The sequence below is a fragment of the Eleutherodactylus coqui genome, chromosome 2, assembly GCF_035609145.1.
Source record: "Eleutherodactylus coqui strain aEleCoq1 chromosome 2, aEleCoq1.hap1, whole genome shotgun sequence".
In the NCBI taxonomy this organism is placed as follows: Eukaryota; Metazoa; Chordata; class Amphibia; order Anura; family Eleutherodactylidae; genus Eleutherodactylus; species Eleutherodactylus coqui.
Window position 1 is genome coordinate 11,982,316 of NC_089838.1, and position 12,003 is coordinate 11,994,318.

Sequence of the window (12,003 nt, forward strand, 5' to 3'; positions counted from 1 at the left end):
AGAGCTAGGTAATGGGTGAATAAATGAGTGGCCCTTTAAGCCTCTGCAAGCAACACTCTCCTGACCCCTACAAACAGAAAATAGGGCCCCTAGTAGCGGGCGCCCCGCACGGCAGGGAGGAGGAGCACGGTGGGGCTCTACTAGCAGCGGTCAGAATGTAGACGATACAAATCAGCGCTTGTTGCGCTGGAAGCCGCACGTCCTCATTAACCGCCATCAGGAAGCGAAACAGAAGACTGTTTACAAAATAACCCTTCGCTGTGGAGTGCGGGGGCGAGAAGGCGGGCTGGATGGTGACAGCAACGGGGTGACATTATTATAAGTATTGGCTGATGCTGACTTTACACGGAACCATTAAAAAAAATTAGCGGAACCGATTGATCGATAATTCGCTCCCTTATTGTTCATTTTTAGCCAGCATGAAAATCGTCGTTGACTCGTCCGCGAATCGCTCCGTTTAAATACCGATGATTCTCACTCACTGGTACCGCAAATGTAAGTGAATGAACAGTTGTGTGGTGCAAAGTGTTAAGGCAGCAGAAATGCAGCCCTAAGCTCTCGCTCACGACCTGAAGGTTGCGGGTTCAATCTCCGCCTGGTTCAGGTAGCCGGCTCAAGGTTGGCTCAGCCTTCCGCGGTCGGTAAAATGAGCACCCAGCTTGGTGGGGGGTAATAAATAAATGACCTGAAAGCGCTGCGGCATGAGTTGGCGCTATACAAATAACAGGATTTTATTATTATTTATGAGCGAACAAGCCTGAGCCTGTATGAACAGGCCGCACGAGCGACTCGGACATGGTCTGCTTGTGCCAATGTCTCCCATGGTTTCAATGGGGAGTACTCGCATCGCACTTGCATGTACCGAGCACGTGGCGTGATGCTGCCGCCGGCCACCCTGAAAACAATGGGCGATACTGCGCGTGGGCACGCCCAAAGATAGGATGTGCCACGATATTATCTCCGCATCACATCCCAGTGCAAGGTGAGAAAAAAAAAGTCTCAGGTGTATAACTCCATTCAAAAGAATGAGGTTCATATTCGTGTATACCACAACGCACAAATCTCGTGCCATTTTCTTGGCTGGGTGAAGACGGCCTTCGCTGGAGGTAATGTCCGAGCATTGTGCCGAGGAAGGGATGTGATGCCTCTGCGGTACCGCACAGCGTTCCTGCGGGATGTGATACAAACCAGCTGATGGGGCTGAATATTCATTATTAAACACACACAGATTCGCTACAAACGGGAAGAAGTGGATTCATTGATGGAATGCAATACTGAAGTTGGCCTGCAGGGGTCACTGGTGCAATTGAAAGCAAAAGTGCTCTTTAAAAAGTCCCTGCAAGTGTTTTTCTTCTTCCCGCATCTTGTCATCTGTATCTATGAAAGGCCAAGAGTTTATTCTGAGTGAACTTCCCCTTAGAGAAATCCCACTTCCAACTTGGGCCCCGGTTTCCCTGCTCATCCGGCCGAGTCATTCTTTTCTTAGACGCGGAATATATAAAACACAACTTTAATACAGAACGCACCTCTACAGCGCCTCCTGGAAAAGGTAAGAACATTAATCACTATGGAACTACCAGGGATTGCTAAGGGAGGACCACGGACAGGATCCCTGTTCTCGTGATCGGCACCAATGACCACTTACCCCCTACTCTGTGGATGGGGAGCACGTTTACATCTTGGGACGACCCCTTTAGGCCATAGTACACCTGATGCAGATCTGCAGCACATTTCACCCTTTCAGTGAAGGAGTGACGTCTGCTGCGGATCTGCGCCGATGCTATGGATTTTGACCCTTTTTTTACATTGGATTTGCCACGGATTTCCCCCGATGCTACGTGCCAACATACCCTTGCGGATTTTGCTCCTTTACATTCAATCCACAGTGTCCCACCTCTAGCCCTCGCTCCTATCCGGGAGGATGGATATAGCCGAGTATCCTGTGCTACACTGTCTGTAACTCCATAGAAGTCAATGGCAGTTGTACAAGGAGCGTGGGAGAGTCACGAAGGGGAGGTTTTATTGGCCACCTTGGAACCTGCTATGCTCCGGTCTTTCCAGGTGTGTTCTTATCACACAGGTGATCCCTTTAAAGGGGGTGATAAAAGTCTGACAGATGGGGGTCTCACCACTGAGCCACCAATCCCAAGAACTGGGGTCCTGTGTCCCCTCTTCTCATCCCTGCGTGGCCTCTTCTCCTACCCATGATGAACAGAGCTGCGGCTGCAGATGTGGCGACGCTCCACTTATTTTAATGGGGATGACGGGGATGACGGAAATATCGGAGCGCCATCTCCGCCCCTCCCACTGAAAATGGGGTAGCACTGCATGTGTGCGGTCATAGCCTCAGTCAATCTCCTCCTCACTGCTTTGGGTGCAGTGAGAAGCGCAGAAGAAATGGGCCCCCCTTCTCGGGATGAGTAGGCGTTTCAGTGGCGAGACCCCCACCCATCAGACTTATCACCTACCAAACGTGTATCTTGGTACAAGCCATTTAACATGCAAGTCGGTGCAGCGATCAGCTGATCATCATGTGTCTGGCTCCGCCTCCTAAGACCCCTAGCAAACTGCCTCATTTGCCGAGGGTGTTCACTGACTCTGCAGGAGAAGTTTGGTATTGCATGCAGCTATTCCATTTAGCTACTTTCTAATCTCACTCACAAAGGTCCAGAGAAAGAGCCCCCATCTAAGGGCCTAGATTCAAGAGTGGGAAAGCTGGGTTGCACATGTTATTTTGCTTGTCACCCAGCTTTCCTACAATTCCCATCAACTTGACATTGCAGCAAAATCACCAGTTTTAACGTGTGAACAGGAAAAACATAGAAGTGGGATTATTACTTGTAACTTGCTGTAAAACGACTTGTATTTTCTATAAAAGTAATTAGTCAGCCGTTCAGCGACCACTTAAAGGTACAGACGCGCCATTTCTTTTCATCAGTCACTTTCAAAAACATCTATATTTTTGTACAACCGCCAAGCCTTCAGGTTGCAGAGCCTAAGAATCGTTCCTAGCTGAAAGCCCGGTCCCATTTCAAAAGTCAAAGGGAAGTCTGTCCCCGGCCTCCTTTCATAGATGGCGTGCATCACCTGCTCCCATTTGACGGGCGACACCAGCTGCTTGGCCAGGAGCTTGTCGATGGAGGAGGCGTCCCTGTACCTCTTCCCGTCTACGTTACAGTACACGTTTACTAGCGGCTGCTTGAAGCTCAGCGTCCGCAGGACGTTCTGCACAGGTTCTACGGCGGACTCCATTAGAGGGGTGTGGAAGGCGCCGCTGACCGGCAAAAGCTTCGCCCGAGTCAAGGAGAACTTTTTGGCATTTTTTTGCAGGAACTGAAGAGCCTGGAAGAACAAAAAAAAGTATCAGTGTGACGGCGGGGAAGTGTGCTGCAGCTAAAGGGGCCCCCCGGGTACAGCATAAAATCAATGAGCAAATCTGCATACAAAATTACCAATACGGATTTGGGGTCAAGAAGGGACATCGCTTGTTCTTCCCGCTGTATACACTATGGCGTGGATTGCCACGGAAGCTAATGGGGGACAGATTTGGATGTGGAATCCACGGCAAATCTTCCGTGGTTATGCACATAGCCGAAAGGTGAATCCACATTAGATGGGAGAAACCAGCGATCGGAGTAACGAGGCCGCTCCTCGGTGCGAGGCTAGCCGGGCCTCACTGCCAACTATGGGCGGTTTTCTCATACAGTGGAGAGTATATTGACAATGGCATGATTGAGAAAATGCATCCAGCAAAAGAGATCTCATGAATGGAAACAACTTGTTGCTGAAAGGGGTCATAGGAGGATGTCAGGAATCATTCCAACAGGCAAGAAAATTATAGCCAGATACAACACTGATGCTCAAATCAGACGCGTCCGAACGCACAACTCGCCGTTCCTTAGTACAGATGGCTATAACAGCAGACGACCAGTTCCAGCGCCATTGTGTCTAAGGGAAACAGAAAGGCGACTCTAGCGGGCAAAAGAGCGCAAAACTTGTATCACTGAGCAGCGGAAAAACCTCTCCTAGTCGGATGGATCCAGATTTCTGTTGCCACATGCTGATGAGAAGTGAGAATTTGGCACAAGCAGCATGAATCGCTGACCCCTTCCTGTCAGCCGGTCAGAACACCCCAGCACCGCCATCTAATCTGCAGCAACTACAGGAAGCTTCCTGTCCACAGGGGCCGATATTCCTGCAGAACCATTTCATCACCGAGTGGATCTATGCCAAGATGAATTGTTGCAAGTATGAAGGCTCTAAAAAAAAGGTGGCCATTCAGTGTAAAGTCACCATAAATGCCCCAGGCACTCTCGAAGTAGGTGGTTTCCAAAAGAATAGACTGAACCCCAAACTGAGGGCGACGTGTTAATGTGAACGACAGCCCTCCAAGACCCACAAACACAAATCAGCAGCGCCTCAGATATGGTCACATCCGCTCCCTGTAAGGGACTCCTATAGTGGGGGCAGCCCGCTAGCACCTCCTCGTCCCCGTTAGCCTTATTACGTGTGACTTGTTCCTAATCCCATCTCGATCGAGGGGGTCCGGAGAGGAAGTCCACTCTAATGGTGGGCTTTTTTGTAAATGCAAAAAAATAAAAAAGAAAGGATCTTCGTGCTCAATAGAGGGGAAGGATGAGGCCGTACGGCGGGGGGCTCAATAGAGAGGAAGGATGAGGCCGTACGGCGGGGGGCTCAATAGAGGGGAAGGTTCAGGCCGCACGGCGGGGGGCTCAATAGAGGGGAAGGATGAGGCCGTACGGCGGGGGGCTCAATAGAGGGGAAGGTTCAGGCCGTACGGCGGGGGGCTCAATAGAGGGGAAGGATGAGGCCGTACGGCGGGGGGCTCAATAGAGGGGAAGGATGAGGCCGTACGGCGGGGGGCTCAATAGAGGGGAAGGATGAGGCCGTACGGCGGGGGGCTCAATAGAGGGGAAGGATGAGGCCGTACGGCGGGGGGCTCAATAGAGGGGAAGGATGAGGCCGTACGGCGGGGGGCTCAATAGAGGGGAAGGATGAGGCCGTACGGCGGGGGGCTCAATAGAGGGGAAGGATGAGGCCGTACGGCGGGGGGCTCAATAGAGGGGAAGGATGAGGCCGTACGGCGGGGGGCTCAATAGAGGGGAAGGATGAGGCCGTACGGCGGGGGGCTCAATAGAGGGGAAGGATGAGGCCGTACGGCGGGGGGCTCAATAGAGGGGAAGGATGAGGCCGTACGGCGGGGGGCTCAATAGAGGGGAAGGATGAGGCCGTACGGCGGGGGGCTCAATAGAGGGGAAGGATGAGGCCGTACGGCGGGGGGCTCAATAGAGGGGAAGGATGAGGCCGTACGGTGGGGGGCTCAATAGAGGGGAAGGATGAGGCCGTACGGTGGGGGGCTCAATAGAGGGGAAGGATGAGGCCGTACGGTGGGGGGCTCAATAGAGGGGAAGGATGAGGCCGTACGGTGGGGGGCTCAATAGAGGGGAAGGATGAGGCCGTACGGTGGGGGGCTCAAATAGTCGTGCGTTATTGGGGGAAAGGCAACGCGTTTTGGCGATATAATGCGCCTTCCTTGAGTATATATCAATGTGACTCATCCTATAGAACAAGTTACATGCTCACTTATTGGTAGTTACTCCATGCCATCTCGGACGCCGCTGTCAGTGGCCGTGAATGGGGAGGTGCATGCGGCGCACGCCAGACGTTCTGTTTGGAACGCAGCGTGTTTCAGTAGAGTTAAATGGTGGAGCGCAGCGTGCGCTTCATTACAAGCGTAGGGACGTCACCAGAGATGAGTGAGTAGTGCCTTAGCCGAGTATCTAAAAGATTCGGGGGCCGGCGGGGGGCGGGGGAGAGCGGGGAGGAACGGAGGGGAGATCTCTCTCTCCCCCCCCCCCCCCCCCCCCGACGCAACTCACCTGTCACCCGCGCCGGTCCCCCAATCTTTAGAGACGAGCGGGCAGGTACTCGTCTAAGGAGGACAAACTTAACAGTCTGCAATTATATCACTATTATCATTTATTAGGATATCGGATCTTTGGCTCGCCGGAGTCACCGCTGATGAGGCAGAACTAGAAGGGGAAAAGGACGTTCCTAGCCCATCATCCTAGCCCATCATATTAATCTCTTTTAGCGGATCTCAATGTTGGGCTTTAGATTATTCAAGACTTGGTTATCTAAAAAACCTACCATGGAGAAAAATACAGAACGCTCTAGGGAAAGAGATACAATTCTGTATGTGTGGGATATACGGTAGCAGGGAGGAGGAGGGGTAGAAGGTACGAGGTCTAGATGGGAATGATGGAGGCTGCGGACTGCTACAGAGATATAGCTGAGACGCTGTTACACATGGACACCGACTGAGGAGCCGAAAAGACATTGTGTGCGGCGGACAGAGCCATACTCTGCTAGGGGGACTCTCTGTAGGTTATGTAAAGTACGCTTTGTGTTGTGATGGTGGAAAAGAACAGAAAATGGAGATAAAGTTCAATAAAAGGAATCAACTGACATTTGCCGTTAAAGGAAATCTGTCACCTACTTTTAGTCCTGTGGTCCGGGGACGCATTATACCTACCTCCCCATCGTTCCCCCAGTATCAGTGCTGGAAGCCGCCGCTCACTGCAGTCCGCCTCTTCTAATTCTATAACGGGCGGACTACTTAGCAGCGCTCCTCGATGCATTCAGTGGCGGCTTCCAGCGCTCACACCGGGGTAAGGAGGGGGGAGGCAAGTATAATGGGCCCCAGACTCAGCTTAGTGATAAAAGCATGTGACAGAGGCTCTTTAAGCAGCGGGCATATCCCAGATCAACCTGCCCAACTCTTTTATACCCCATGGTGGGTAGATAAGTGACCACTGGATATCTGTATTCTTACTCACAGCAACAAACATGGTAAGCCGCTTGTCACTTGTAGTCCTCCCTCCTCTGATCAATAGTGTCTCGTATGACCATGTAGATAACGGAATACATCATCTTGTAAAGAATCTCACCTCTATATGTCCGGCGATGACTCTGCCATCAGGAAACAGGTAGTTGGCCACCTTACAGACCGGGTTTGCTATACCCAGCGTCCTGCAGTGTTCTTCAGCTTCAGCAAAGACCAAGTGGTAGCGAGTCTTGGCTGTCCCGACCACAGAGAGCATCCCGCTTGGTACAGCGTCCGACGCCTCCTGCATGGCCTCCGCTCGGATCTTCACTGCATGTAGAGCTGCAATAAAGAACACTCCAGCTGTGAAGACTGCGCAAGAAAAAACGTTCTCTAAATTAAAGGGGATGTCCACAACTTTTACAATCGATAACCGGCACCCAGGATGGGTTACTAACAGGTCTGCTCCTCGGAATCCCCACCAATCTGCTGATCGCTGAGCTGTCAGTGCTGGAAGCTGATAGCAACACTGCAGCAGCCCAGTTTGTTACTGCAGGTATTGAATGTAGTACCATACCGGGCCACTGCAATATGGACAGCACTATCTTCTTCCACCGCTGTGTGTCCACACAAGGTCCAGCGATCAGCTGATTGGCAGAGATCCCAAGCAGTGGTCCTCCAGAGTTTCCGAACAAGCACTTTAATCTCTTGCCACCCCAGGATGTAAATGTACGTCCTGGGTGGGTATTGGTTGCTGTGAATGGATGTAAATTTACGTGCTATTGCGCGGGCTTAGGAGCTGAGCCCACACCATCCACAGCGGGACAGCCAGACTCCCGCTGCAACAGCGGGACAGCCAGACTCCCGCTGCAACAGCGGGACAGCCAGACTCCCGCTGCAACAGCGGGGATGGGTGACAACCCCGATCCCTGCTGTTAACCCCTTACATGCCGTAATCTATGTTGATAGCAGCATGTGAAGTGTTCACAGAGGATGGGTGCTCACTCTGTGACATGATCGGCCCTCAGTGATGCAATGGCAACCGGACATCAGACAATAGCGTTCGCATCCGCCATGGCCTGTGATCACTATGAGAAGGGATAATACATTGCAGTACAGAAGTACTGCAATGTATTATCAGTGCGATCGGAAGACAGCAGGTTCAAGTCCCCTACAGGAACATAAAGGAAATGGGAAAAAAAAACAAAAAACATTTTTGCACTTTGTTTAAAAAAAAAATCCCCATGTTTAATATTGTCAGATGTGAAACGACCCGTACAATGACTTCAAAACACTTGTATTCCGCGCTCGCCGAATCTACAAGGAATCAATTTTCCTACCTTCCGCAAAATCCAATGCCCCGGCGAAAACAAGAGCTGCGTATTCTCCCACGCTGAAGCCGGCCGTCACCACACAATTCTCCAACGCCTGGAGGAAGAAGACAAGGGTACAAGTGACTAAACATCACCAACTGTCTGTCCGCTGTCTCTAACACCATGTCCTCTCTCTACCTAAAACTAAACCTCTCTAAAACTGACTTACTGGTATTTCCACCCTCCACTAACCGACCTCATCCTGACATCTCCATCTCAGTGTGTGGTGCCACCATAACTCCCAGCATGCCCGCTGCCTTGGGGTCATATTCGACTCTGATCTCTCCTTTACCCCCTAACTCCAATCTCTGGCCCGAACATGCCAGCTGCACCTCAAGAACATCGCAAGAATTTGCCCTTTCCTCACTGTGGACACGTTAAAAAAGCTTACTGTTGCCCTCATCCACTCCCGGCTCGATTATTGCAACTCGGTGATCGGCCTCCCCCGCACCAGCCCGGGCTCTCCGCTCTGCCAACGAAACTAGACTGTGCGCTCCTCTAAGTCAAACCTCTAATTCCCGCCTCCAAGACTTCTCCAGAGCAGCACCGGTCCTCTGGAACGCACTACCAAAGGATACCCGAGCAATCCAGGACTCGCAGAACTTCAGACGTGCTCTAAAAACGCACCTCTTCAGGGAGGCATACCGAATTCCCTAAACAAACCCCTCTGTACTCCGCCTGATAACATGCTCCCTGACCTACTGACTGCAATCCCTGCCAGCCACCATAAACCGCTCCTGCAGTCATACTGTTTCTGCCGTCACACGGCTAAATGTCTGACCATTGTCTATGTGTATAGCATCCCACACTCTCCACCTCGCCATACTGGGCACATCTTCACCCCGCCATACCGGGCACATCTCCAGCCCTTTACCTTCTGTATCACCCCATTACTTGTAGTATGTAAGCTCGTTGGAGCCGGACCCGCACCCCTATTGTTTCCATCAACTGATTACTATGTAACCGCGGTTCTGTAATTTTTGTACTTTTGTCTTTCTGTATCCCCCGTCTATGTAAGCGCTGCGGAATATGTTGGCGCTATACAAATAAAGTTTATTATTATTACTAGCAAACTTTGGACGCCTCGTTTACCTTCAATGACGTCTTTTGGAAAAAATGACAAAAATTGCGCAGCTAAAACTAAATTAAAAGTGATTTCCCGCTTTTACTTAAGCAATAAGCTGATCATAATGTCCTCCAGAAGGACCCGCAGGGATGAGCTGTGATCTCGGACGAAACCTGGCAGTAAGTGAAGTCCCCTGCAGCGCCACCATAGGAGAACTGAAGTATTTCACACTGTCCATTCATATCAATGGGTCCTGTGTAATCCCGGAGGGGCGGTCCTCCACAGCGAGCGGCGCTCTTTATAACCGATGGGCAAGAAGTGGAGAAACTTTTAATCCTACTTTGTATATCAACTCCTTACAGTTTTCAAAACCTCTGCTTGCTGTTACCAGTGAACAGAAATGTTGTGTACACCCACAGTTGGAAAATGACTTTCTGCATGTTCAAAACTACAAGTCCCAGCATGCCGAGCTGTAATTCTGCAACACGTCCGATCACAGACTAAGGGCTCATTCCCATAGGGGTCCACAGTCGCTCTAATACGCTGCGTATTTACAACCCGTATACGGCGTTTCTGCAGCATATGGGGGGTTTTTGCTGCATATACAGTTTATTTTCCACGCATGCAAAAATGACCCTTTTTTTTTAACAAGGTCTCCTGCAAACATACGTAAAAACGCAGGCTATACGAACGCCGCCGCGCATTTTCATGATCCCATAAATGTTAATGAGCACTTTCGGATTAGGACATTGAGCGATTTTTCCCAAATGACCGACAATCCCGTGAAAAATACGTCCGTCTGAATTATGCGCATGATACGGAACATAAATCCGCCCGTGTGAACGAGCCGTAGCGCGAGCCGATGAGCGGTCAACTTACTTTAGGGACTTGGTGATTGAGCTTCTCCGCCGCAGCCAAGGACGTGACGAAGACGGCCGGCTGGCAGTGCACCGTTTTGTGCAGCACCTCCGGAGGCCCCTTGAGGCACAGCTCCAGCAGGTCGTACCCCAGCACTTTCTGGGCAGTGAGGAACATGGCTCTGACATTGGCATACCGCAAGAGCCCGCGGGCCATGCCCACCTGCTGGCTGCCCTGTCCGGGGAACAGGACCACCGTGCTGTCAGAGGGCAACCTGGTCGGGGGGGACTTTTCTACCACTTCTTCTCTGTCCACCTCTGCCCCCTCCAGTAAACTGGCAATATCCTTCACACTGCCTGTAGCACTATCTGATGCCCACCTCTGCGCAGCCTGGTGCCCCCTACACAGTACCCCCCTATGGAGGCACGACCTGAGAAGTGAGGGGCTCCCCATGCCTGCTGGGGGGGATCACTGACACACAGCACGTGACTACACAAGCTTCTGGCTAACACGTGGGTCACCCTGGCCTCACTTCCGGGTGAGCTGTGCAACGCTAAAGGCTTCCTTCCGGAAACAAGCTCGGCAGCAGAAACGTTCCGTTCTACTATATTACTAATTCGGGTGCAAAATTGTAAATATCCTGCAGTTATAATTGCAGATGATAATAGTTAATTATATTAAAAATGTCTAAATGATATTAAGCTCAGGTTTTGGCCTTGCCCAGAGTTAAGATGGCGGGTGAGGGCATTTCCCTCACTTTAGACTACCAAGCAAACAGCAGTGTCTTGTCTCCAGCGGTGGTGACAGGAGAAGAGGCGAATGCTTCTTCCTATGTGAGGCTACATCCGCGATATGCTGCTCGCCAACGTGAATTTTTAACGCGTTTTTTTAAACTGCCTTACATCACTTCTGTGAAATTGCGATCCTCACGTCTGTTTAAAAGCATTGCAGGTGTTTTCAATTGATTTCAATGGGAAACATCACACGCACGGCAAGCGAGCGCCATGCTACGTCATTTAAGGTCCCATTGAAAACAATGGGCGAGGCGTTCCGTGGGAGCGCCAAAAGATGGAACATGCTGCCATTTTTAGCCTCACTCATGTGGATAAGGCCACTCAAAAATCTCGTGCAAGAATATCGCTCACGTAAATAAGCCCCTTACTGGGGGACCCGAGATAAACGTTAGTACCCGGGCCCATGAGCCTCTTTAGCTGCGCCCCTGCCTTAGGCCACACGGCGTTGTCAGAATGCCATGATTTTACCGCCGTTTTTGGACGGATTGTGATGGGTTATGGGGTGCATTAAAAAGTGCAAAAACACGGCAAAACAGAGCGGACAGCGCTCGATTGCTGTGTTTTCTAATGCCGCATTCGAACGTCTGTCTACGAGGTCCCATTGAAATCAATAAGAGCGTTCTATCGCGATTACCACGGCATTCAAAACGCATCAGCATCTGACTGACAGGGAATTCTGGGAGTTGTAGTTTCACCACAGTTGGAGAGCTGTTGGGTGCTGTTCCCTGCCCTGCAGCTAGGGGGCTCTACTGACAAGTCTCCCCCTAGAAAATATGCAAGGATGCGGAGGGATCCCTATAACCAGCTCGTCACTGGGGGAGGAACGTGTAATAAGAAGGGAGGGCTGGTCCTGAATATTGCCTGCGGAAAAAATGTAAAAAAAACTTTTTTTTTTTAAATTATATTTTATTATTCTATTAGCGGCAGCGCTGGTCCGTGTGATATCGCTGCGGTTTCTTGCAGTGACACCACGATTTTGTAGCGCTATAATGTCATATGTGGTGCTACAAAGTTGTGTGACTTTGTAGCACCACATGCGAGGATTTTCGGGGCACGGCTTGAACT

General features: G+C 50.9%; 1 protein-coding gene across 1 annotated transcript; it reads right to left on the reverse strand.

Annotated features, from left to right (window-relative positions):
• Positions 1-2,845: 2,845 nt before the first annotated feature.
• MCAT (malonyl-CoA-acyl carrier protein transacylase) lies at positions 2,846-10,671 on the reverse strand. Its single transcript, XM_066590363.1, has 4 exons — positions 10,166-10,671; positions 8,188-8,275; positions 6,972-7,189; positions 2,846-3,342 (listed from the first exon to the last, which is right to left on the reverse strand). Exons 1-4 carry the CDS (start codon positions 10,595-10,597, stop codon positions 2,935-2,937), a joined length of 1,146 nt encoding a protein of 381 aa, XP_066446460.1. The 5' UTR covers positions 10,598-10,671; the 3' UTR covers positions 2,846-2,934.
• Positions 10,672-12,003: the final 1,332 nt, after the last annotated feature.